At 40.9% G+C, this 27934-nt stretch overlaps 1 protein-coding gene and 1 long non-coding RNA gene across 2 annotated transcripts; both read right to left on the bottom strand.

Annotated features, from left to right (window-relative positions):
• Nucleotides 1-212: 212 nt before the first annotated feature.
• SQLE (squalene epoxidase) lies at nt 213-27159 on the bottom strand. The gene is made up of 11 exons (XM_058699032.1): nt 26869-27159; nt 22917-23169; nt 15583-15763; nt 13718-13814; nt 12485-12598; nt 12235-12406; nt 9369-9464; nt 4776-4918; nt 3979-4075; nt 1816-1903; nt 213-738 (listed from the first exon to the last, which is right to left on the bottom strand). The coding sequence occupies exons 1-11, from the start codon at nt 27157-27159 to the stop codon at nt 546-548; spliced, it is 1725 nt and encodes a 574-aa protein (XP_058555015.1). The 3' UTR covers nt 213-545.
• LOC131494606 (uncharacterized) lies at nt 2088-3972 on the bottom strand. Its single transcript, XR_009253481.1, has 2 exons — nt 2563-3972; nt 2088-2314 (listed from the first exon to the last, which is right to left on the bottom strand). It is a non-coding gene; the product is annotated as an uncharacterized LOC131494606 (long non-coding RNA).
• Nucleotides 27160-27934: the final 775 nt, after the last annotated feature.

Below are 27934 nucleotides of genomic sequence, written 5' to 3'. Positions count from 1 at the left end.
TGTGTTTTCACAGAACCCAGAAGAGAACCTTATCTGACTGGTTGGGTACGTGAGGAAAGCAGAGTACAGAGGTATTAAGGCCACTTCCCCGGCATCGGTTATTTAACAGAACAGGCAGAACAGGCTTCCCTCTGCACTTTCAGTCCGGCTTTGGTTTTCCTTTGGAAACATGATCCTGAAGCTACATAGAGTCCACAACAGAGTCGAAGACATTCGAGCTCATTCTCCACTTTATTTGCATGTCCCGCATGACTCTGCCCGAATCCCCAAAGTCAAAAGAAAAACTGCAGAGCCTCAGTGTTAGCACTAATTTATGATCACGATCATTTCTCTCAAATGTCTATTTTACCCTTCGTTTTAAATTGCAAAGTATATATTTACATGTTTATATACACATAACCTCAAAAACAAATTAACCCCAATCTTGGTCCAAGAGTTTCCACTTTAGAAGTGGTTTCCTTCTCTGCTATGTACATCCTCTTCCAAGAGTCTCTTAGGACTTGGTGAGTTCCAAATACTCGTTCACAAATGGTTCCCTTTTTAGCTTAATGAACGAAGTACTTAATTTCCGAGTAAATCAGAGGAAATATTACAGAGCATGCTTTGTACAGGACAGCACCACTACTGAAAATGGCCCGGGGTTTTGTAATCCAAGGTTCCGACTTGAAGCAAAAATACGTGGCGTAGATCGCAACAGCAAAGAAATGTCCAATTAAAACTAGAGGGTTAGGAGACAGTCTGTAACAGAAAAAAACAAACAAACAAAAATATATATATTAGTAAGACCCGGCAATTAGAATTTACTCATAAAAAGGTTCTAATTATGTATCATCTACAAAGCTGAACACACGCTCTACACTTTAGAGGACTGCAAGCTTGTGTGGCCCGCTGTATGATGACAGGGACAGATGCGTGTTCTTACAAGAAACTCCTTAGACTACCCCCTGCCAGAGAAGCCAACAACTCTTAGTCTAGTTCACATAAACTGTAGGTTTTGAGCTGTTCCACTGATCTTGAGATCTCAGTCCGAGGTACCTGGATGGCCTGACCTGTGGGAGTCTTAGGTTTTCCAAAGATAACAGTATTGACATTCAGATCATAGATGAATGAGAAGAGACTTGAAGAATTTTACCCTGCAGACTTTTCAAGAATTCTATGTATGCCTGTACTGTCAAAACCATTACTGAGTTTCACAAGTCCCTGCACGTCAACTGAATTAAGTTTTAAATACAAATTCGTCTGTTACCTGTGGCTCCCAACAATCAGATCATGTGGTTAAACCCACCAGCCCAAACTAAGTTTCTATTTTAATCAGGGCTTTAGCCCCCTCTACCACCAACTTCTGCTCACCACTTTTCCCAGAAGTAAAACACAGGACTAAGTGTTGCTTTTTTCCTTTCTCTGAGCTACCTTCTGATTAAGATTCTAATGGATAGTAAAGGGACAAAATGTATAAGGAAGAAAGACTTGCAGTAATTGATAAACTGAGCCGTCCCAAAGAAGATCTGAAATACCCAGTTCCTGTGTCATCGGAACAACCCAGGGTGCCTGGGTGGTTCAGTAGGTTAAGCGTCCGAATCTTGATTTCAGTTCAGATCATGATCTCACAGTGTGGGAGTTCAAGCCCCACATTGGGCTCTGCACTCACAGCACGGAGCTTGCTTGGGATTTCTCATTCTCTCATTCTCTCATTCTCTCTCTCTCTCTCTCTCTCTCTCTCTCTCTCTCTCTCTCCCCCTTTGCTCCTCCCCTGCCTGCACTCTTTCTCAAAATAAATAAACATTAAATATATTGAAATAAATAAATACAACTTACACAGAAAGCAGCCCAACAGGACCAGCAATACATTCTCCACCAAGTTTGAAATAAAGAAAACAGGCTTTTCTTAGTTGATGTACGGAATCTAAAATAAAATTTTAAAATCACTCTGAATCAAAATATTCACACATTTACTTTAGGGTGCTAATGATCTGTCAGAAAAAAAATGTCACATAGACCAAACCTTATAATTTTTTTAAAAATCTAGTCCTGGAATTTCAACAACTCAAAATTTCTTTTAAATTCCATAATTAAAATAAATAAATAAATAAATTCCATAATTAGCATTATGGGCAATAGCTTAAGTGTGAACAAACTTTTCTGTTAGTAAATAATCACTGTAAAAAACATGCAGGTCTCAGAAGTTAAAGTTGTTTAAGTGTTATTTCCTTGACTGTGTTGTAAATTCATTAAATGATGCAAATATGTTGCAAATTCTTTTGGTCATAAAAACACAATTCTAGAAACCAAACTCCCAATCTCTAAGATACCCAACCTGTATTTCTTTTTTTTTTTTTAATTTTTTTTTTTTTCAACATTTTTTATTTATTTTTGGGACAGAGAGAGACAGAGCATGAACGGGGGAGGGGCAGAGAGAGAGGGAGACACAGAATCGGAAACAGGCTCCAGGCTCCGAGCCATCAGCCCAGAGCCTGACGCGGGGCTCGAACTCACGGACCGCGAGATCGTGACCTGGCTGAAGTCGGACGCTTAACCGACTGCGCCACCCAGGCGCCCCTCAACCTGTATTTCTGAGCATATTATCAAGTAAAAATAGCTGTGAATATTAAATATTAATAATGCCTTATATTTGTATACTTTTTCATACTTTTCAAAGTAACCTGTTAAACCTTCACAACAGAGTGTTATCAACCAATAATCTTTCTATTTAGAATCAATGTTCTTTTCAGGTATACTTAAGATTTTTCTTTAGAACAGATAAAAAAAGGGTATAATAGGTAATCTCACTCCAATAAAACTCTTTCCTCTTCTTGTTTGTTGGCAGATTGAAATTCATAATGTAAGACTCTCAAGAGTTTAGGAAAGCTTAAAAAGAAGGGCTTAGAAAAACTCAAAACTTTTCTTTTTACTTGCCCACCCCGCCAGTTTAGCTTCCGTGCCAGTTAGCAAGAGAGGGTAGATTGGCGAACCACTATCAATGAGTTGGTTTTTTTCTTTTAGCAAGGATAACGTGTATGGAGGCTATAGAAGGCACTTGTGCTGTATCAGGTCACCGAAGAACTGGATCGCCAGTTCATGGAAGTAGGCTTGTTGTAAATGTCTGAGGTAATAGGATTGGAGTCACATTTATTCCTGAAGACGTAAATGTCCGATTTCATCGTGGCACAGTCGCCTCCTCTCCATTTCTACTGCTTCTGCTGCGTCACGTTTCCCTCAATGTACGGACTGACCATCGCCACTTTACGATGTGGAAGCAAATACAAAAGCATGGGAACGTTTCAAGTGAGTAAAAGGGGGATGCGTTCTGCTATTTGTGCATCGTAGCAGGAGACAAAAATCTAACCTTGTTACGAAGCTCATTACTTATTTTACAAAATACAACGAACAGCAATCGAAACTGGTGTTCAAGGAAGAAAAGGCTTAACAACCATGTTTCGTTTTCATTCACGGCCAGAAGACCCTCCATCACGACTTGGTGCATCTGTGGCTCTGCGTGAGCTGATTTGGGCCAGAGGAATGAATAGACACATTATTGAAGTATTGCTGTTAATACTTCCCCACAAAGTGGTGGATACGTGATAACTAGAGGCTAAAAGTCTTGCGCAAGGATGGAGTTAAGGGCCACCAGTTGGGAGTCAGCAGACTTGGTAAATATTTCTATTTGTGGCCCAACGACTAACTTTTTTATAATTCAGTTCCCTTCCTGTGATAAAAATCAATTTTTTAATTTTAAAAATCAGTAATTTCCATTAAAAATTATCTATACTTAGGGGCACCTGGGTGGCTCTATTGGTTAAGAGTCCGACTTTGGCTGAGGTCATGATCTCATGGTTCATGAGTTTGAGCTCCGCACTGGGCTCTGTACTGTCAGTGAGGAGCCTGCTTGGGATTCTCCCTCTCTGCCCCTCTCCCTGTCTCAAAATAAATTAAAAAACAAAACAAAACAAAACAAAACTGAAGAAAGTAAGATATACTTACCATCCGTGGCAGAAAATAATTCATAAAGAGCCTGAGCAAGGATATTCACAACAAAGGAATGAGATGTTTTTCTTGCCCAGTAGAATGATTTTTTGGCCTAAAAAAGAAAGAGATCACTTGTTATATGGTAAAGCTGGGGGGCAGCACAAATGAGTGCTTATAATCCCCTCAAGCTGATGTTTATCCTGAGGACTACCTACAAGTAATGCAGCCTTATATTCATCATTTACACACACACACACACACACACACACACACACACACGCACACACGCACACACACAAGAACACATCTCCAGAGCAATGGGCTCCATGACTCTGAAGCTAAATGTACAATCACTACGGGCGAAGTGGCCCGTGCCAACCAATGCTACGTAATACTCATACAAAAATGGAGAAACTGCGGCACCTGGGAGGGTCAGTCGATTAAGCATCTGACTTGATTTCGGCTTGGGTCATGATCTCCCAGTTCACGGGTTCAAGCCCTGTGTTGGGCTCTGTGCTGGCAGCACAAAGCCCGCTTGGGATTTTCTCTCTCTGCCCCTCCCCTGCTCGCGCTTTCTCTTTCTCTCAAATAAATAAACATTTTTAAAAAACAAAAAAACAGAAATTCGGTAAGATTCATGGGGTGCACAGGCTCCCAGATTCTTTACACGGGAACAAGGCCGCCTGAGAACCATGACTTAGGATCAGGCTCCTCCCAGGTATAGATCCCCCCCAAGGAGGTCCCATTCCTCTTAGGCCTAGAAAGAAATCTGTCTTGAGGCACCTCTGTCAAAGAATGATTGAATATCCTACCTGGAAAACAGCTGCATCATCATAAAGGTCAGGGATACCTTTTAGCAATTTTCTCCATATCTTTATATCTTTAAAAACAACAGTCATTCCTCCTCCAGTAAGAGGATGCCGCATATTATACGCATCTCCCAGAAGAAGAACGCCTACAATGAGAGAATTTAGATTACGACATCATCCCTTAAGACGCATAAAAAAATAGTCTGTTACTTTCTAAACGTGAGTGTGAGCCAGAAAATCAAGATGTGAAAATACAAGGGAACAAATCATGCCTAAAATTTGCTGATGCAAAAATTCAGTTAGTCCATATTGGGCACCTAGTAGGTCACAGACACTGGGGATGCAGTGAGAACGAGAACATGGTCCCTGCCCTCGGGAAAGTCACATGTGAATCAAAGGTGAAGTCAAACTGTCACATACGCATAAGGCCTCTTTCATGAAAACACCAAAAGAATCTTGGCACAAAAAGCAAGTCTTTGACAAGGGAAAAATGAAGAGGTCTGACATTTCACGGCAACACTGGCTGCCAGCACACTCTAGAGAAATGTCCGTAAAGTTTGAAGTTAAAGAAAGTGGGCCCTTGGGGCGCCTGGGTGGCTCAGTTGGTTGAGCGACCGACTTCGGCTCAGGTCATGATCTCGGGTTTGTGAGTTCGAGCCCCGCGTCGGGCTCTGTGCTGGCAGCTCAGAGCCTGAAGCCCGCTTTGGATTCTGTGTCTCCCTCTCTCTCTGCCCCTCCCCCACTCATGCTCTGTGTCTCTCTCAGAAATAAACATTAAAAAAAAAATTTTTTTTAAATAAAGAAAGCGGGCCCTGGGAAGATGATACCCAGCCATGCTGCAGTCTGAATTAAAGAGCAGGAACAAGCAGATATTCCAAACCTATCTGAAGTTAATTTGGACAAATAAGCCCTGACTGAATCTTATCTGAAAATCAGCTCCTTGATTCAAAACTGCAGAGGCAGGAGGCGCCACCCTTTGACTGCAGGTGCGCCTGCCTGAGCGGCCTGACTGCATTCCCCGGGCCCCTGTCAGCCCGCTTAATGACCTAAGACTTGAGTACATTTCAACAAAGCGTTTATTTAATTGTATTTGTAAGAGACACAGACAACCATAATAGTAATGTTAAGGTGGCAAGATTATGGGTAACTATTTTCTGTAACGTCACAGTTACGTTTGTAACTAATTGTAGAATACACATAAATATTAGCTTCTAAAAAGGTAGCTTCTAAATATTAATTCACATTTCTTATGTATTTCTCTAATATCTTCACTAAAAACACCACAAACTATATGGGGTGCGTGGTTGGCTCAGTGAGTTAAGGATCCGACTTCGGCTTAGCTCATGATCTCACGGGCCATGAGTTCAAGCCCCTCGTCGGGCTCTGTGCTGGCAGCTCCCTCTCTCTCTCTCTCTCTGCCCCTCCCCAGCTCACATTGTGTTCTGTCTCTCAAAAAGGAATAAACGTTAAAAAAAAAAAACACACAAAAAACCCACAAACTATAAACAGCTTTTATTCCTCTTTCTCCAAGGAACATTTCTAATTCCACCAATTGTTGCTGGCATGCTATTTCTATCAGTTTGGCATTGGCCTCTTCATTCTGCTTTGCATTAGTTTCTTTATACGGTCAGTAGTTTATTATGCGTGTTTTCCCATAGCAAATTCCATCTGTCTACGTTCAGGAGCCACGGCGTAGCGACAGCTCCCGCCCACACCTGTCTCTGGGGACCTGCTCTCAGGCTGTCAGGGGTGTTCCGCACCTCTCCTCCAACGCCCTGCCAGCACTTCATACACAATATGCCCGAGAGCGGACTCACCACCCCTGCCCGCACTTCCTAAACTTACATTCTTTTCCCTGTATTTCCAATATTAGCAAACAGCTGGCAAAATCATCTAAGCCTGAAACGTAGAATCCATCAAGAGACCTCTCTCTCCCTTACTACAACAGCCAACGGGTCACCAACTTTCATGCGTTCTGCGTCCCAGACACACACGTTTCCACTCCCTACCTTCCATTCTCACTGCCACGGCCCGGCGTTCCAACCTCTCACCACCACCCTCGTGGAACAATGGCCTTACTGTAAGCTTTTGCCTGACCCTTCTTCCAAACCACTCTCGACAGCACAGAGTATTACCTCTAAGATAAAAATCTAATCGTGCCACCATCTCACTTAAAACTTTCCAAGTAACTATCAGAAATAGATGAGTTGAGCAAGGTTTCAAGATGTAAGATGCACATGCAAAACTCAACTGTATTTCTGCACACTAGCAATGAAGAATCTTAAAATGAAGTTAAGAAAACAAGTCTATTTACAATTGCATGAAAAGGAATAAAATACTTGGAAATAAGTTTCACAAAAGAAACGTAATAAAACACTCTGAAAGCTACAAAATACTGTTGAAAGAGAGACCTCATACTACATTCACAGTCTAATTTGACAAGAGTGCCAAGACACTTCAATGGGGAAAGACTGCTCTTCATCAAATAGTACTGGGACAACCAGGTATCTACACAGAAATGAAGCTGAACCCCTTCCTCACACCATACCCAAAATTTAACTCAAAATGGATCAAACACCCAAATGTAGTAGCTAAAACTATAAATCTCTTAGAACATATAGGACTACATCTTCACAGTCTTGAATAGGGCAAAGCCTTTTTCATTACTTATTTATTTTAAATGCTGCTGTTTCCCATGCTAGTATTGTTAAGTTTATTTATTTACCTTGAGAGAGAGTGCACAAGCAGGGGAGGGGCAGAAAGAGAGGGAGAGGGAATCACAAGCAGGATCCGCCCTCTCAGTGTGGAGAGGGACTCAATCTCACAAACCATGAGATCATGACCTGAGCCGAATCAAGAGTTGGACACTTAACCCACTAAGCCACCCAGGCGCTCCTAGGGCAAAGTCTTTTTAGATATGACATCAAAAGCACAAAGTGACAAAAGAAAAACACGGATAAACTGGACTTCATGAAAATTAAAAACTTCAATGGACATCATCAAGAAGTGAAAAGACAATCCATGGAATGAGAAAAGTTTTTGCAAATCATTTATCTGATAAGGGACTTATATCTAGAATATATAAAGAACTCCTAGAACTCAACAAAAGTTTTTTTTATTAATTTAACCAATTAAAAAATGTGCAGGCTGAATGGACATTTCACCAAAGAAGATATACAAATATCCAATATGCATATGAAAAGATTTTCAGCATCATTATCCATCACAGAAATACAAATCAAAACCACAATGAGATATCCCTTCACACCTACTAGAATGGTTATGGGCAAGAAGACAGATAATAACAAACGTTGAGGATGTGGAGAAACTGGAACATTCATACATTGTTAATGGGAATGTAAAATGGGGCAGCCACTTTGGAAAAGTTTGGCAGTTCCTCAAAGAGTTAAACAGAGTTACCAAACCCAAGAAAAATGAAAATTACGTCCGTACATAGACTCAGATACAGACGTTCACAGCAGCACCGTTCATAATAACCAAAAATGAAAACAAGCCAGACGTCTATCAACTGATGAATAGCTAGTTAAAATGTAGTATATCCACACACGGAGTATCATTTTGTCATGAAAACAAATGAAGGACTCACACATACTGCAATGTGGATGAACCTCAAAGAAGCCAGTTACAAAGGATCCACTGATTTCATTTATAGAAAATGTCCAGAATAGGCAAACCCACAGAGACAAAAAGTAGACTGACTAATGGATGCCTGGGGCTGGGAGTCGGGAGAAAATGAGTAGCGACTGGTAATGGATATAGGGTTTCTTTTTGGGGTAATAAAAAGGCTCTTTAGAGCCCGTTTTAACTGACCGTGGTGATGGTTGCATTGATCTATGAATATACTAAAAACAAATGAATTGTAAACTTCAATGAATGAGCCGTATGATTTATGAATTACACCTCAAAACAGCTATTATTAAAAAAAAAAGTTGCAATGACTTTCCACTGTCTACAGGATTGAAACTAAACTTTAAATAAATACTTACCTTCCTACCACTCTGACACCTATAGCCTACGCTCCGGTCACAGGAAACCACTTGAGTTCACTGAAAGTGCCACCATTTCTCAGCCTTCGTGGCCTTCACAGATGCTATTCCATCTACTTAGAAGTCCCTCATTTCACTGTCCACCTAATGAACTCCCACTAACCCTTCTCGCCCCAACCCCCGTTTTCTTGCCTGAGACGTGTCTTCCCAAATCACCCTTCCTAGTTCACAAGCTCCCCTCCCTGCCACAATGCATCTTGTGGTACCACGAGTGGGCTCTGACTACAGAATTTATCAACAGTGTTCTGAAATTACCGGTTGATACCCCTGACCAGAAAACTGCCTTTTCTAGATTTAGGACTATATTTAACTGTTGTATCCCAAATAATGACTTAAATGCACTCAACATTAAATACTAAAGATATCATAAAACTAATTTTGGTGTTAGTAATGTGTTCATCCACAGGAACCACTTCTCTGTCCCACATATCATTCCCAGCAGCATAAATTTAATCACATATTATATTTGGAATATTTGGAATTTACATATCTGGAATATACTTTATAAATCACTCCAATCAAATGGTACCTCGTTTGTTTACTGGGGAAGAAGGAAGAAAGCTTGCTGGCATAGATCTCAAACGAGAATTCTGAATGGCTTCTAGGAACGGTTCTTTGAGGTGATCTGCAATAAATCCCAATGGTTTATAAAATTCAATTTTCAATTATCGCATGTTCTTAATCAAGTATAAACAAATACCTTCTATACTTCTGTTATGGTTGCTACATATATCCTGGTAGCAAATCAAGAACTAATTATTTTATTAACACAATTGTTGATTAAGCACCTAGTTATTCATGCTGAGGAATGACTAAGAAATCTGAGAAAATTAATATAAATAGATACACACAGCTGAATGAACAAAAACGCTAAAAGAGTGAAGCAAATTCAGAGGAGAGGAGACGGGGAAAAACCACCCACCTCTCTTCCAAATGTTCACTGACAGGGATCAGATTTAACAGTTAGGTTACCATCACCACCATAACCTGGTAATGACAGATGAAATGTACTACCAATTCACAAACAGCAGGAATATATGTACGGTAGAAAAAGGGTAAGATGCAGAGAGCTCTACTTTTCTGAGCTTCCGTTTCTTCATCTATAAAATGAAATGCTTTGGTTATTAGCTCATCTCTCAGATACTCCCAAGTTTTAAAGTTTTATGCTTCTACTTGTATCGGAAATGAACTGTCTTTTCATACAGTTCTCACTGTAATCTGGGAAGACAGGCGCAGAACACCTACGTTGAAACTATTCCATTCCTATAAGTAGAATTTCAATAACCTAACTAATATTAATATAAATCTACAAATGGTTTCCCACCATGATCTCTGGGAAGTCTGTTCTGAACCTCTGTACTGGAAAAGGCAATCTACAGTAAAAGGAAAAAAAAAATGCCAAAAATATCACATTATTGGGGCGCCTGGCTGGTTCAGTCAGTAGAGCATGCACCTTTTTTTTTTTTTCTGTAATTTTATTTTTGTTTAGTAACCTCTTTACCCAACATGGGGCCAGAACTCATGACCCTGAGATCAAGAGTCGCACACTGCTCTGACCAAGCCAGGCAGGCCCCCAAAGTGTGCGACTCTTGATCTCAGGGTTGTGAGTTCGAGCCCCACATTGGGTATAGAGATTCCTTAAAAATAAAATCATAAACAAATAAAAAAATAAAATAAAAAATAAAAATATCACATTATTGACTATCTTTTTCCTAAATGTGAATAATTCCTTTTTCCTAAAAGCTTCAAAAATGGCTTAAGTGAAAATATATTGAAATGTTGAAAATGTCTTTTTTTTTAATTTGGGAGAGAGAGTGAGCACGAGGTGGGGAGAGGGGCAAAGGGAGAGGGAGAGAGAGAGAGGCAGAGAGAGAGAGAGAGAGAGACAGAGAGAGAGAGAGACAGAGAGAGAGAGAGAGACAGAGAGAGAATCTTAAGCAAGCTGCACGCTCAGGGTGGAGCCCCATGCAAGGCTCGATCCCACAACCCTGGGATCATGACCTGAGCCAAAATCAAGAGTCAGACGCCCAACCGACTGAGCCAGCCAGGCGTCCTGAAAATGTCAATCTAAGTCCATCTTAGTCCTCTTCAGATCTGTTTATATTCTTATTAAACAGAGTGCTTTCACATAGATTAAAAAATAACCAGAGGGCACCTGGCTGGCCCAGTCAGTAGAGCATGTGACTCTTGATCTGGGGGTCATGAGTTTATTTATTTTTTTTTAATTTTTTTTGATGTTTATTTATTTTTGGGACAGAGAGAGACAGAACATGAACGGGGGAGGGGCAGAGAGAGAGGGAGACACAGAATTGGAAGCAGGCTCCAGGCTCCGAGCCATCAGCCCAGAGCCTGATGCGGGGCTCAAACTCACGAACCGTGAGATCGTGACCTGAGCTGAAGTCGGACGCTCAACCGACTGAGCCACCCAGGCGCCCCTGGGGGTCATGAGTTTAAACACCACACTGGACACAGCGCTTATTTAAAAACAAAACAGGACAAAAAAACTTGAAAAAGAAACAGAATTTTTAAACAAAATATACACCTACCACAGATAGTTTCCTATTACTATAATCATATCATCTAATCATATTAAAGCGTTTCTCTTCAATTTTATCAATATTTTAATATCTTAGTTAATAATCTTAATTTTTTAGATTTTTTTTTACTGACATCTTCCAAGTCTCAAAAAAACATGTCAGAAAGTAATTTTTTAGGAGTGTTTTGCAAAGATGCCTGAACTCTCATGAAGCCTTTCTGTATTCAACTCAAAACTAAAAATGACCTTGAAGGTTGCTTACAGCTCTAACATTCTGAAAGGGGGCTGTATGAGCCACACACAACTGGCCTCACACTGGCTCTGTCACTTAGTGATCGTTTATCTTTGGAGGACCTTTTGCTGATTCTTAGTTCCCTCATTAATAAAATGGGGATCATGATAATGCCCTACCTCACAGGGTGATCGTGTAGATTGGTATGTTTATAAAGCACTTTATAGTAGATATTCAATAAATGGTAGCTACTATTGCTACAAAAACCAAGCACAAAAGTAATTAAGTATAAGAGAGATTTCTAGAATTCGGAGACCTTAGATTGCTATTTGGACCACCTTAAAAAGTACCACATATGCCAATATTAATAATTATCCTGAAAGCAATGATTTAATTATTAATATGAAAAAATTATTGAAAAAAATTTTTTTAATTTGAAGGTTGTTTTTTTCAACGTGCTAAACAGCTCAACTCCAGTGTATCTGACTGACTAGATGCATTTTTTTTTTACCTGCCATGTTTATCTTTGGCCTAATTTAGAAACAGCTTTAGTGAGAACCGGAGATGGACAGCCTTTTGTGACATTTTAGACTACAGATTACCATGTGGATGAAATCTCTTTCTTACCGGGTAATTGTGGGTAAATTTTTTCAGCCATGTATTCTCTTAAATTCCTGGGCATTTCCCCCCGAATGTCAACAAGTACTCGAGTTTCATCAGATGAAATCTGATAGATGAGAACTGGACTCGGATTAGCCAAAATAAGTTCAGCATGATTTGCTTTAAACTGTGGTGCATGCTAGGGGGGAAAAAAAGAATTAATAATTTTCAAATTTCAAGTTGTGTTTATTTTTCTATAATTATATTCCTATAGTACCTTCATAATAAAGCCAACAAAATGAGATGAAACAGAAACTTTATTGGAGATCAGGTTTTTCCTAAACTTGGAAAAAAGTCCATCGGCAACAACAGTCAATGGAGCATGGAGTTCCTACAACAAAGATAAACAATACTCAGCTAAATGGTTAGAAATACAAAGTAAAAGGACCACATTTAAAGTATTTACATATTTTATTGGACAACATTATGGAGGGTAATGAAGATAATGCTACTAAAGAAGCTGTTATGGAACTTAAGTTAATGCATAAGACATTAATACTTCCTCTCCTGAGGGACTGCCTTCCTTCCAAGTACTACCATCCAAATCATCTGGGAGTTAAGTTACACTTTGATAGACAACAGAGGAATCAACTACAAAGCAAGTGTGGACCACAGAAGACTGAATCTCATCATCACTAAGTCCAAGGACGAGTCCAATGTTTATTCTAGAATTTTCTTTACTTTTCTTTTTTTACTTTAAATTCATGTTAGTTAACATATAGGGTAGTTGGTTTGGGGAGTAGAATTTAGTGATTCATCACTTACATGTAACACCTAGTGTTCATCCTAACAAGTACCCTCTTTGATGCCCATCACACATTCAGTCCATTCCCCTACCCACCTCCCCTATTCTAGAATTTTCTAACTTCATATAATGCTTTCAACCAGTGGCTAGGGCTTAGAAGAATTTTTGTAAATGTGGATATATGCATTTATATTACCTTGCAGTCACCCCCATTAGAGTACAGTTTCTAGGTGGTGGTGACCCATCCACAAAAACCAACAGATTATAGCCTTTCACTCTTTCTCTTCTTTCGCTAAACCAAAATGAGCAAATACTGGAAACTATTTTACTCTACTATCTCCCCAGACATTCTGGTACTTTTCCCTTTTCAGATCTAAACAATTTCAAACAATTTGTTTACTTCGTTCTAATCATTTCTTTTGTATCGAATCCTTTGTTTTTTTTGCCTTCCAGGCTCCTCTGCTTTTCTGTTTTTCTCACTTCCGTCTTTAATACAGCTAATCCAGTGGTGTGTCTGCAAAGCTGTGTGTATAGCGTTGTGAGGCGCTCTAATGGGCAATGTGTTGCAATTTGAAACCCATCCTGCTGCAGAGGGCTGAGGGAGAACTCAAGCAGTAAATTGGTGGGCCTACTTTTTTAAAGGAATAGGAGAAAAAGAAGGAAGACAAAATCTCTTAGGAAGAGCTAACATTTGGTATCTCTCACCTTGATGTCCCCGGTTTCTTTATCCCTGTACTGAACGCCCATTACAGCATCATCTTCTTCTAATAACTGTAGCACGATGCCTTCGATGAACTTTGTACTAAAGGATAAATACACAGACATAAATCACAACAGAGTAGCTCAAACAACTTACATAAGAAAAGATAAATTCCTTATCTCCAGTTTACCCACGTAAACTGGACACACGTGTGCACACATGTACACAGAAAAGGTCTGGAATGATAAGCAAAAACATCATTAATGGGTTTCAGAATTAAGTGTGGTTTTTATTTTCTAATTTCTTAAAATTGAATACATAGGTACTAATCTAATGATCTTTAAAAGTAGTTTTAGGGGCGCCTGGGTGACTCAGTCGGTGGAGCGTCCGACTTCAGCTCAGGTCATGATCTCACGGTCTGTGAGTTCGAGCCCCGCGTCGGGCTCTGGGCTGATGGCCCAGAGCCTGGAGCCTGCTTCGGATTCTGTGTCTCCCTCTCTCTCTGCCCCTGCCCCGTTCGTGCTCTGTCTCGCTCTGTCTCAAAAATAAGTAAATGTTAAAAAAATTTTAAAAATAAATAAATAAATAAAAGTAGTTTGAAAAGTAACATTAGATTTTTACCTCAATTCATTAAAAAAAGTACATGCAGAAAAACTTTACACACCCACACAAATTCATACACAGATGGGAAAACAGAATTGGGACTTTATCCACCAAATCATTCACAGTAGTTACTTCTAGTCAGAAGAGTCATGGATAATTTTTACAAACCTCTGTACATTTCTGTGGGTTTTTCCATTTTTCTACAATGAACATATTCTACTTCCACAGACATCAAATTCTTTCAGTCCTAAGGGTAAGTCCACTTACTTCTTCACTAGCTTACTCAACACTTAAGCCTTTGCCAATGATATGAGGGTTCTCATACTTGAAACTTCCTCAATTACGGTGCCTAAAGGCTAGGGGCAAGTAGAAGTTAATAATTAAGAGAAGAAGCCAGTCCTACCAGACTAGGTCGTTCCTTTGTAAGAATGGAAAAGGGATTTTCCCTTGAAGTCCTCTGTTCTGACTTTTAACAGAAAATACCATAAGCACAAACCCCAACTCCCAAATAGGCAGCCAGGGACTTAAACCTTAATTACAACGGTATCCTTTAGGAGCCCCTGGGTGGCTCGATGAAGTGTCGGACTTTTTTTTTTTTTTTTTTAATTTTTTTTAATGTTTATTTATTTGAGACAGGGAGAGACAGCATGAATGGGGGAGGGTCAGAGAGAGAGGGAGACACAGAATTTGAAACAGGCTCCAGGCTCTGAGCTGTCAGCACAGAGCCCGATGCACAGAACTCACGGACCGCGAGATCATGACCTGAGCCGAAGTCGGATGCTCAACCGACTGAGCCACCCAGGCGCCCCAAGTGTCAGACTTCTGATCTCACGGTTTGTGAGTTCAAGTCCTGCGTCTGGCTCTCTAGAGGCTGACACCTCAGAGCCTGGAGCCTGCTTCAGATTCTATGTTGCCCTCTCTCTCTGCCGCTTCCCCTGCTCACACTCTGTCTCTCTCACCCTCTCAAAAATAAATAAATATTAAAACGAATTTTTTAAAAGTTTATCCTCTAAATCCAACAACATAGAAAGGTTATTTACTCAAAGGAAAAATCTCAACAGTTCTGTGTCATTCACATGGAAATTCTTCACATGATATTCTTGACAAAGGCACTGAAGATCTAACATTCTTCTGACTTGCAGTCTACTTTAGTAATACCTATGTTCCAGCCCATACCCAAACACTTACGACAATTTATGAAATGGTATTTGTGCAAAGGCCAAGTTTAAGTGTGTTTCTTTAACATCATACGTTTGAGTCGTCTTACTTGGGCTCTGCCATCGCTGCTTTCCGGAGACCCATTATGAATCTTCCATGATGGAAAGCTCTTCCACTCTGCACCTGACTGTTTTCTGACAGAGGGTAAGGAATGTGAACCTCTGATTTGCTTTCCTGATCATGAATTATGTAGCCATGTACGACCTGAGCATCAATACCTTCCACTGCATCTGCAAAACAATTCAGTTCAAAAAAAATCAATTTTGTTAACATTCCCAGAGTTATATGAGGCACCAAAGGACATGGAGGCATTGAAAATGAGTCTCTTTCTTCATAAAGCGATTGAAACCATCTGGACAAATGGACATGAATATAAGTAACTATTTCAAAAGTCTTAATGCATCTGAAAGACAACCCTCTGAGCAAATCTGTAATATCACAAAAGATTAATATTTATATAGAAAATCTATTGATTAAATTCTATAGGAAAAATATTAAGGTCCTAGTGTCAATGGGTGAAAAGTTTAAGGATGATTCACATTAAGCAATATGGAAACATTGAACAGATCAGGAAAATGTTCAAAACCTGATTAAAAAAACCCAAATCGATGAAATAAACTGAAACATTAAGATACCAAATCTATGAAAACTGCTGGTGAGATCATAAAACTGATAAATTTATATATTACTGGTCATACTGTAAATTAATAACATTTTAGAAAGTAATGGTGGCAATAATTATCAGGAACCACAAAGAAGTTAGCATCCTTCGATTTAATCATCTTAGTCTTGGAAATTCATCTATGCTCATCCTAAAAATATAATTTTTAATTTTTAAGAACTTAAAAAAAATATTTTAATGTTTGTTCATTTTTGAGAGCAAGAGACAGAGTGCGAGCGGTGGGAGGAGCAGAGAGAGAGGGAGACACAGAATTGGAAGCAGGCTCCAGGTTCTGAGCTGTCAGCACAGAGCCCCATGCGAGTCTTGAACTCAAGAACCATGAGATCATGACCTGAGCTGAAGTCAGACACTTAACTGACTGAGCCACCCAGGTGCCCCAAGTTTTAAGAATTTTTAAAGTTATATATAAGAATAAGTTTACTATAGTGTTATCACTAATAAAGAAGAAATGAAAACAAACCAAATATTAATCTTAGGTAGAGTACATTATGAAGTATCAACTGAGAAAATACTATGCATAGGCCTAAAATCATAATGATAAACAAGGTTAATATATTAAGATGAAATGCATTAGAATAATTTCTAATTATTCTCATGATGAAAGAAAATCTTCACAAAGAATTCTATCACACATCTAAGCTAATATCAAAATAAATTAACTTTCTGATATGCTTTTTAATTGCCCTTAAGGTCAAGTCAGGGACAAACTGGCTGAATTTTGTTAGACTTCTGACCTAGAATCAAAATTACTTAGTTTTTTAGTATCATTCTTAAGTTATTACAGTTAAAATTCAGTCAGAGAAAAGTGCACAGACATCCTAAGAGCTGCCAAGTAGCAGTGTATTCAGTTTGGGTCTCAGCAAATTGCCAATCTTTTCTGACCTAAATATCTGAAGCCCATTTAATATTTCTTTAATGCTTTGTCCAGACACTGAGACAGCTTGTTTTTCTTAACCCATAACTCTATTATGGAAGTACTTGAAATGTTTACACTGGCCACTTTAGAACATACCAGAAAATGTTAAAAGCATAATAGCACAGTAAAATTTTTCCTTGGGTAAACTATCTTAAGACAAGTATATAAATAAGGTCTTATTTAAGATTTTTTAAATCTGTCTCTGTCTCAACTTTAGTGATAAAATCAAATATGACAGACTTTGCACACTTTTACTTTCTTAAGTAGGCAAAAAGACTACCCTACACTTCAATGAAATTCGTGCTTCATGAACACTAGACATCAATAACTTTGAAGCCAGTGACATAACAGAGCTATCACTATCTATTAATCATAAGGCTCCACACTTACAATATTAGACTACTGGTCAGTATATCACATGAACTGACATGGAAAACACTCCTCCACGTTAAAAAATGCGGAACTGCTTGCTATAAAAAGGCAAATTAAAAAATAAAACCAACAATGAAAAAAACAAAACACGAAAACCTGCGTATGCTAAAAATGAAAAGCAACTTCAAAGTCAAACCAGTGAACAAGTTTTAAAGGCAACAGCATAAGGGCATCAGAACCACAAGTGTAGAGTGGAGTTTTAAGGGCCACTCCTGAATAGGAGATAGGAGCCCCCATGACCAGGGACAATGAAACTTAGCACCATACATAAATGTCTTGTCAATAACACAGAAACCACAAAAAATTCAATACCAAGAGACATGGCATATGGAAGTAAGCCATTCACCATAGGCTAGGGGTGGAGTCATCCATAAAAAAATCCAAACATACCTTTATGCCATGACCTCATATAACTTCTGAACCTCAAACCAAGTATACAGTATATAATAAATTAGGTATCATTTTTGAAAGCCCAAATATAAACCAGAATCAAGGAATAAATATAACAAAGAACATACAAGATTTATGAATCTTTACTTAAATGCATTAAAGACCTAACTGAATGGAGTATATACCACATTCGTGGACAGGAAGTCTAAGCCAATTATTCCAAAACTGAGCTACAGATTCAGTGCTATTTCAGTCATAATCCTGACAGAGATTTTTTGAAAATTTATTTCTAAATTACATAGAGAAAAGCAAAAGGGCCAAGAAAAGCCAAAATAATCCTAAAGAAAATAAGAGGTTCCCCACCAGATATTAAAAGTTATTAGAAAGATATAGCATTTATATTAATTTTAGGAGTTCTTGGGGCAGGCATTTGAGTGGCTCAGTCGGTTAAGTGTCCGACTCTTGATTTCGGCTCAGGTCGTGATCTCACAGTTTGTGAGTTTGAGCCCCATGTGGGCCTCCACACTGACAGTGCAGAGCCTGCTTGGGATTCTCTCTTTCCCTCCCTCTCTGCCCTTCTTCTGCTCAGGCTCTCTCAAAATACATAAATAAAAACTTTTTTAAAACAAAAAGAGTTCTAGATATTAAACTTAACCCATAGGGCAATCACTTATTAAAAACTCATACTCAGGGGACACCTGGGTGGCTCAGTCGGTTAAGCATCCGACTTCGGTTTAGGTCATGCATGATCTCACAGTGCATGGGTTCCAGTCGGGCACTGGGCTCTGTACTGACAGCTCAGAGCCTGAAGCCTGCTTCGGATTCTGTGTCTCCGTCTCTCTCTGCCCTTCCCCTGCTTGTGCTTTCTCTCTCAAAAATCAACATTAAAAAAAACATAACTCAGGATGGATCAGTCCATATTATGTTAAAAATCCACACTCTAAAAATTAACTATTCCAAGTGTTTCTATCATCCACATCTCATCACAACTCAGGGGAAATTAATAGCATAATGAATGTTAATAAAAATTCGTGTTTGTAATATTAAAGGTATTCATGGTATGTGGACTCGATAAAATACTTTAGAGGCTCTCCTTACTTTGCATTGAACTACATATCAAAATCTACTACGTGGCAATGAGAAAGAATGAAATCTGGCCCTTTGTAGCAACGTGGATGGAACTGGAGAGTGTGATGCTAAGTGAAATAAGCCATACAGAGAAAGACAGATACCACATGGTTTCACTCTTATGTGGATCCTGAGAAACTTAACAGAAACCCATGGGGGAGGGGAAGGAAAAAAAAAAAGGGTTAGAGTGGGAGAGAGCCAAAGCATAAGAGACTCTTAAAAACTGAGAACAAACTGAGGGTTGATGGGGGGTGGGTGATGGGTATTGAGGAGGGCACCTGTTGGGAGGAGCACTGGGTGTTGTATGGAAACCAATTTGACAATAAATTTCATATATTGAAAAAAAAAAATCCACCGAGGCTTGTTACCACAGCCTTGGAAGTATCTCCTGAAGCTAGATCTCTAAATGATTCTATGTACAGTCATCAGTTTTGAGAGCACTTACGGTGCCTAATGTTCAACTATAAAAGCAACAAAATCCTGTCCCACGATACTGTTACATCTGCTTCAGGTGAACCTCCCCGGTAAGACGGTGGTTAGGGAACCCAAAAGGACAGAGACAGAACTTCCCTTCTTCATAAAGCACTCTCTCCACTTGGGTCCTGGGCCCTGCAGGCTTTTGCTTTTCCTCCTTACTAACTGCTCTTCTTCAGTCCCCCTTTATCACTTCCACTTGCCTCACTGATCGCCATACATCAGAGTTCCCCAGGGTTCGGTCCTGGACCTCTTCCTGCTAATGTCTTCTAGTCTCGTTTAAGTACTGACCCCTCTCTTTCTCTCATACCTAATATGTGACTTACCAGCAAGTCCTACCGACTCTTCCTTCAAAAGGCGTTTCCAGAGTGTGACCACTTCCCACTCTATGCTGTGATCCTAGGATGTTCCAAGCCATCAACTCTCACCGATTCTGCAATAGTCTCCTAACAGGTCCCCCTGCTTCTGACTTTGCCACTCTTTTCCTACAGAATAACATGAATACTTCTAAATAATATTTTTAAACACACTTCTGAAGCATGAGATTGAATAACTCCTGAAACTTCTCCAATGGCTTCCTTTTGGAATATGAGCCAAATCCACACAGTAGGCTATAAAATCCTATGGTCTCAGCCCCCACGATCGGCCCATTCTTTACCTCTCCCCTTCCCTCACACCACTCCATTCAACATTATTTTCCCTTCTCACTCTTCAAACAGTGTGTGTCTGTCTTGGTCACCACTGCAGCCTCAGCATCTAGAACAGCAGCTACAATATGGCGCATGCTAAATGAATATTTATTAAATGAATGAATGGACATCACTCCTTTAGTCATTTCTCTCTCTTGCGTCATCAGTTTCTTCCTCTCTACTTGATCATCTCCGTCACCAAACATGCTCTAGTATCCAAATACACCTTCTTTATCTTCACATCTGCATCTCATTACTGCCCTACCTCTGTTTTCTGTTACAGAAAAACTCAAGAGTGCTTTCCTAGTCTAAATTTTTTAAACTCCCACCCACTTCAGTCTAAGCTTTGTCTCCACAACTCTGCTGAAACCTCTTGTCAACATCACAAGCAACCTTCAAAATTGCAAAATCCCACGGTCGTTTCTCTGTACTCATCTTACTGACCCTTCGTTAGCAAACCGTGACATAGTGCCCTTCCCCTTCGTGACACATACCCGTCCCCTCCTACCCAAAACCTTCTCCTCTCTTGGATGAAGTGGCACCAAACGCCCTGGCTTTCTCTGCCATTCTACCAGCTCCTTCTCAGACTCCTTTTCAGGCTTCTCTCTTCTACCAGATCTTCAAATACCAGTTTCCCAGGACTTAGTTTATTCTGTCTTCTCTTTTCTCCCTACATGCCCTCAATCACTGTTGTGGCTTTTCAGTACTACAGATAGGCTGACACCTCTGAAATTGCTAACTCCAGCCAGCCCAGACCACTCCCCTGCACCCGAGATTCACATATTCAGCTTAACTTCTCCACTTGGATAGCTCAACATGTCCCACAAATTCCTCCCCAATGCCTGTTCCTATCAGCAAATGATACCAGCTACCAGCTGTTTAAACCAAAACCCAGGAATCCTTTTTAATATTTCCTTCTTCCCCATATCTCACGCCAATCCCTTAGTAAGTCATGCCATTTTTAACATCAGTTGGGCCACTTCTCGTTGTATCCTCTGCTACCATGCTAGCCCAAAGCACCATCATCTATCATTTGGACTTAGCAAGGAGTTCGCACTGGACTCTGCGTTGACCGTCGCTACCCCACTGCCACCATCTTACGGTGTATGGACCACACCACCTCCACATATTCTTTTAAAACAGCATTCTCCCAACTTCAGGGTGGGACTCAATGATAAATTATGAAACGAATTTCAAGTTGTGAATTATATACTTGGGTAGAATCATGACAAGTATTTAAAAAGAAAAAGGAAACCAATTTCAGCCACATTTATATATGTACGTACGCGGTGGGTCAGGATAGAAAATGTGTCTGTAATTGTGAGCAGCTGTCAAAGGTCTGAAACCACTTTAGACGTACAGCACGAACAAGATCACGCCACACTCCTGCTCCACTGACTGCAAAGCCCTCCACGATGTGGCTGCTGCCTGTCTTTCCAACCTTGATCTCAAGTCATTCTCCTTTCCCCATCACCCAACACTTTCTAGCGACACGGCCCTGCTTTTCAGCTCCTTGAATGAAACAGCATTTACATAATGCTTACTACTTACCAGGCACTGTTCTGAGTGCTTTGTGTATATGAATTATCTCAACCTCATAGTAACCTATGAGGCAAGGACTCACATACAATGTCCATTTTACAGATTAAGAAACGGGTACACAGAGCAGGAGCCTGAAGCCTGCTTCGGATTCTGTGTCTCCCTCTCCCTACGCCCTGCTCGCTCTCTGTCTCTCTCTCAAAAATAAATAAACATTAAAAAAATTTAAAAAAAAAAGAAACTGGTGCTGTGGAGGTTAAATAACTTAGCCAAGGTCATACAGCTCTTTCAGTGCCTGAGCTGGTAATCAAAGCCAGGCAATCTAGTTCCAAAATCAATTCACATAATTATTACACTATCCTCCCTACCACATGAGCCAAGCAAGCTCTTCCTTAACTCAGAGCCCGGACACATTTTGTACTCTGATCCTTAAGAGTGGCCAATGAATCTGTCTTATTCACCGGTATATCCTCGGCACCAAGTACAGCACCTCACACAAAGTAGACACTGAGTAAGTATTTCCTAAATGAACAGCTAGTGTTTAAAAATCATTTAGGGGTGACCAGGGGGCTCAGTCAGTTTAACGTCCAATTTTGGCTCAGGTCATAATCTCATGGCTCATGGGTTCAAGCCCCGCATCGGGCTCTGCGCCGACAGCTTGGAGCCTGCTTCGGATTCTCTGTCTCCCTCTCTCTCTGCCCCTCCCCTGCTCACACACTCTCTCTCTCAAAAATAAACATTAAAAAAAAACTTTCTAAAATTATTGCTTTAATAGATGATACTTAAATGAAAGATTCCATAACAAGCACATAATATGTACTCCACCAATGACAGCTCCCTTCACTTTTCACTAAATTTCAGGCCCTCATTCTAGTTTTCCAATCTTTAATTTTGACCATTTCTATTTTTTAGCCACTTCACTGTATCTCACTAAGTCTCCTTTATATCTCCTCATCCACTAAACTCTTATCTTCTCCTTTGCTCTCATTTTCATGCAAGTTGGTTGGTAAAGAGTACAGTGACTTTTAGAAATGTAAATAAATTGAAATATCTTTTTACCAGTTATAGGACAGTCTAAAGTGAAGAGGGTTCGCTTATACCACATTAACTCCTAAAAATTAACATGGACCTACCTTCAAGACCAAGGTCTTTAAGGACACGATAACCACCTGGCTGCAGAAATTCTCCAACTATCCTGTCAGGCTCTTTTAAATCTCTCTCGATTACTGTCACCTTTCTTCCATCTCTGGAAAGCATGGCTGCCAAAGCAGAGCCAACCACACCGGATCCCACAATGATAACTTCTGGATCATTCTGAGAAGATATTGATGAAGAGGCAGCTGCTCCTATTAAGGTAGTTTCTGAAATACTGGTTCCTTTTTTGGGCTGTGTTAAAAAAAAAAAAAAAAAAAGTTAATTATGTATCTACATTTGCTATCCGTAAATCATGCTACTACTACATAGACACTCAGGACTTTTCTATCTTGGGCAAAACCTTCATCTCAAATATTATCAAACCAAATGTAGTGCTATGTTTTTAAATCCAGATCATATATAAAAACCAGTGATACTGGGGTGCCTGGGTGGCTCTGTCAGTTGGGCATCAGACTTCGGCTCAGGTCATGATCTCATGGTTTGTGAGTTTGAGCCCCGCGTCAGGCTCTGTGCTGACAGCTCAGAGCCTGGAGCCTGTTTCAGATTCTGTGTCTCCCTCTCTCTCTGTCCCTTCCCTGCTTACGCTCTGTCTCTCTCTCTCAAAAATAAGTAAACACTAAAAAATAAACCCGGGGCGCCTGGGTGGCTCAGTCAGTTAAGCATCCTACTTCGGCTCAGGTCGTGATCTCGCGGTCTGTGAGTTCGAGCCCCGCGTCGGGCTCTGTGCTGACAGCTCAGAGCCTGGAGCCTGTTTCAGATTCTGTGTCTCCCTCTCTCTGCCCCTCCCCCGTTCATGCTCTGTCTCTCTCTGTCTCAAAAATAAATAAACATTAAAAAAAAGGTTTTTTAAAAACCCAATAATATCAAAGTATTAAATAAAATGTATAATAATACCCCAATAAAGTGAAATACATACTACATTTTCCATATATATTTAGAAAATGCTGTTATACAGATATATTTAGAAATCCACACCAGGCCAAATATAAACAATGTTTGCGAGGGGCTCCAAAGACTGATTATAGGGAAAAGTCTATCATTAATTACTCAGTTCTTCAAGTACATACTAAGCATCTACCAAATGCAAATCACATAAGACTTCTATTTTGACTTCATGTTGCAAACTATACAGCTATTCATTTTTATTTCCACTATTCATTTTTATTTTCTTTTGGATTTTCATCTGAAAAATCTATCTTAACCTAAAATTACTTTTATATAACAAAAAGACTGTCACATCCTAGCTATTAATCTATTAATTGAGAATTATTTAACTCAAGAAAATTCTGAAAGTTCAAAATAACTCATCCTATCCCGTGGGGTGCAACCCCGTCACACTCAAGCCCTTAACATATAAGGACACATTTAATTTGCCCCAGCCTGACAGTCTAAGAGAGCCTAGTCAAACAGATGGTCCATTTAGGAATAAATATCAAACCTATCACTAATTGGGCTGACAATAAAAACTTTATTCATAGGATGAAAAAGTCCAGTTTTGAGATTTATGCCCACTGAGAATAACAGTGCCTCTTGGGTTTTTTAAAATGAATAATTCAGGGTCGAAATAAGTATTTTTTCCTGGTATGTGGGTTGACAAATATAAATGTGTTTCAGATACAGAATTGCAAGGAACCATCTTTCTTGAGTTCTCTGACCTTAATGATTAAGATAAGCCCAAATGCCATTTTGAAGGGATTTTAATAAAAGACCTCAGGCGAAAAGGAAGGAGACAAAACCGAAAATCTTAGAATTTTGATTCTCTGTGATTTTAATATTCATCCAGTCTTCCTTTAACTCTGCATGGACTGGGGTGGGTCCATTCCACTTTTTATCGTCTCTCTTACAGAAATTACCTTTTTGCCCTTTACCAAGAGGAAAAGACAAGAGTCTTCTCTTCCCAGAAGTATTTCTTAGTGACCAGAATGACTACTATATTTAAATTACAGTTCTGAGAGCAAGATAAACCCTTTTTGTCATCTTAGCCATTTCTTACCAGTTTTTCTTCCTAACTTTTCCCTGTTAAACCATTGACACACACACAGACACACACACACACACAATCCTGGAAGGGGAACCTGAGTTGGTTAAGTCATTCAAAGAAGGGTCAACAGACGAAGCACTAATGGGAACTTTGTACTCCCTGCACCAACTCCCTGGTGTTTAAGAAGCAGCAGAAAGCCTGAGGCATTCACATATAGAACCAGTTATTGATGGCTGGTAATCAAATTTTCTCTTCCCCAAAATGTCTCAACATCACATGACGTAATGGCATTCCAGCCACCTACACGAGCAGCCCGTGACCCTGGCAGAAGTTGCCTCAGACGCCCCTGAAGATTTCAAACTGAGATTAAAGACTGCCTCTCCCTCCTCTCCCATTGCTGGCACCCACACCCACCACATCGCTGCACGCGGCACTAGTCAAAAGGTTCCTAACAGATGAGCGCTTTTACACCAATCTTAATAGCTACCATTTATTCATTATGAGCCACAGTCAATCATTTAACTCCCTAACTGGCAGCAAGACCAGCGCCACCCCCATCTAATAGAAGCGGTAACTCGTTCTTACAGAAACGAAGCCATTTGCCAAAGGTCCCAGAGACAGAAGTGGTGGAACCAAAATTCTAAACGAAGTCCTCCCTTCTGTAAGCCTTGTACTGTGGATCCAGTAAAATAATGTCAATCCGGAGCCTCAAAGAGTAAACCACTTTTTGAGGCCACTCGCCCTAACTCCAAGTCACCATCATGCCTCACTTGGCTTACGACTGCCATCTTTCACCTGAGAGCCTGCTTCCATTCTCGTGCCCTGCAAGCCACTCTCCACACACCAACTGGAATGTTCTTTCTAAAAAGTAAAAATCAGTATTGTTACGCCCGTGCTTAAAACCCTCCAGGGAGGGGCACCTGGGTGACTCAGTTAAGCATCCGACTTCAGCTCAGGTCATGATCTCACAGTTTCGGGAGTTCGAGCCCCACATCGGGCTCTGTGCTGACAGCTGGGAGCCTGGAGCCTGCTTTGGATTCTGTGTGTGTCTCTCTCTCCCTCTTTCTCAGTCTCTCTCTGCCCCTCCCCTGCTCGTGCTCTCTCTCAAAAATAAACAAATGTTAAAAAAAAAATTAAAAAGTCCCCCAGTACTCTTGGGAAAAAATCCAAACACCCATGGCCAACAGGCTCTAAACGTTCCGGCCTCAATGACCACTGCTCCCTCATCTACCACTGTCTTTGCGGGAGGCATAACCTCAAACATGACTGACGACTAGCTTCTGAATTAGGAACATGGCTGAACTGAGGACCTTACTCAATTACTCACGTGACTTAGGACACTACTCCACTGATTTACTCAAGGCTCCACCGACATGGGGAGAGGAAGGTGTTTTGCCCAAGACTTCGAAATGCTGAACTAATTTTTATTCCACTAACTTTTCGAATTGTTCTGTTACTTTCCCCACCCAGCTGTCATTTAGAAGCAGTGGACTTAACCTGCAGCAGGTTTCTTTCTTCTCAGGTACAAACACAATCCTTACCTAAGGTTTTAAATAAAATGTCGTTTTTTCCCCCAATCACAGAAAGTGATTCTGTCCTCCTTCAAAATGAGATTCTAATATTTCACATCCCCTTTCACAAGCAAAGCTATATTCATAATCAAATCAGTGTCATTACAGCACTGGCTCTATGGACACTAAATGGAACAAATCTTTTCCATCACCCCTAAGAGTGTCAAGGATGTAGCCAAGGAACAGTCAAGGGCTTCTTAAAAACAAAACCAAAAAAAAAAAAAAGAACCCACGAAAATCAAATGAGAATTCATGCCAGAATATCTAAACTGCTGCCTCTGTCCTTTAGAAAAGATGAAAATTTACATTTGAGCGACCCCAATCCTCATCTGTTAAAAAAAGAGACTCCTTCATTTGCCCACTTAAAATTCAACCTACCCTCCTAGACCCAAGCTGTTCTTTATTTTCTGATGCCGGGGGCGACTTGGCCCAGAAGAAGCCAATGAAAGGCAGGGCCGACAGAATATCCGAGAAGACCGCGAACTGGGAGCCGCTCTGCTGGCGCCCGAGCAGGGCCCCGCTCCGGTAGCGACAGCGGTAGGACAGCACCAGGCCCAGGGACAGGAACACCAGCACGCACAGCAAGAGCTCCTTGTTGGCAAAAGAGACGAAGTCTCCGCATTTCTTGTAAAAATACGTGAAAGTGGCAATGCCCAGGAAAGTCCACATGGTTCAAAGGCTCTTTCGGTGACCCCGGGTCAGCGTTGAGATCTTTTTCCTTGCGGGGTTTTGGTGCTGTGGGGTTCTCCCCAAAACGTGTCACCAGACGGAGCGCGAGGAAGCGGCCGAGCTCCCGCCAACACCGTCACACAGGATTACAATTCAAGCCAGACGAGTTTACAAAATCCTACCACGGTGGAATAAAACAGTTCGCGAAGAGGGGAAAGTTGGCCAGACTTAGAAAGCAGTATTAAAACATCGTCCGCTGCAACCGCTTCCGAGCAGACTCTAATCTTTCCGGCAACCCATTCATTTCCTTCCCCAGGATGGGCTTCTCCTGGGTTGCTGCAGGTGATGTCCGTCAAAGGTGACGCGGGCCCGCTCACCTGCAGCAGGTGCCCTTCCAGGAGGCGTGGGGAGACGAAAGAAACGTCCCGGCGCGGCGGCAGGGGAGGCCTGGCCAGGGGCGGGAGCGCCCACGCTCGGGCGGCGCCGGGGCTGCCTCTTCCCACGGAGGACGGCCTTGGACTCGAGACTGCGGCCCCAGCCCAGGCAAGCGCGGCCGCTCTGCAGACGCTCCGGGTCACCAGCCCCACGAACCCTCCAGGCCGTGACTCCGTTTCCCCGCGGGTGAGCGGCGGTCTCCAAGGAGCTTCCTCAGACGGCGGCGGCTCCCGACGGCCTCCTCGTCAGCATCCCTCGCCGGCGGCCGCTGCCCTCCCCAACTCGGCGCTTCGGCAGTAACCAGAGTAACCGCCGCCCGCCCTTCGCTCGCCGCCGGCCC

The sequence above is a fragment of the Neofelis nebulosa genome, chromosome 14 (assembly GCF_028018385.1).
Source record: "Neofelis nebulosa isolate mNeoNeb1 chromosome 14, mNeoNeb1.pri, whole genome shotgun sequence".
NCBI classification, from domain to species: Eukaryota; Metazoa; Chordata; class Mammalia; order Carnivora; family Felidae; genus Neofelis; species Neofelis nebulosa.
This window is presented reverse-complemented; position numbering and strand designations above follow the sequence as displayed.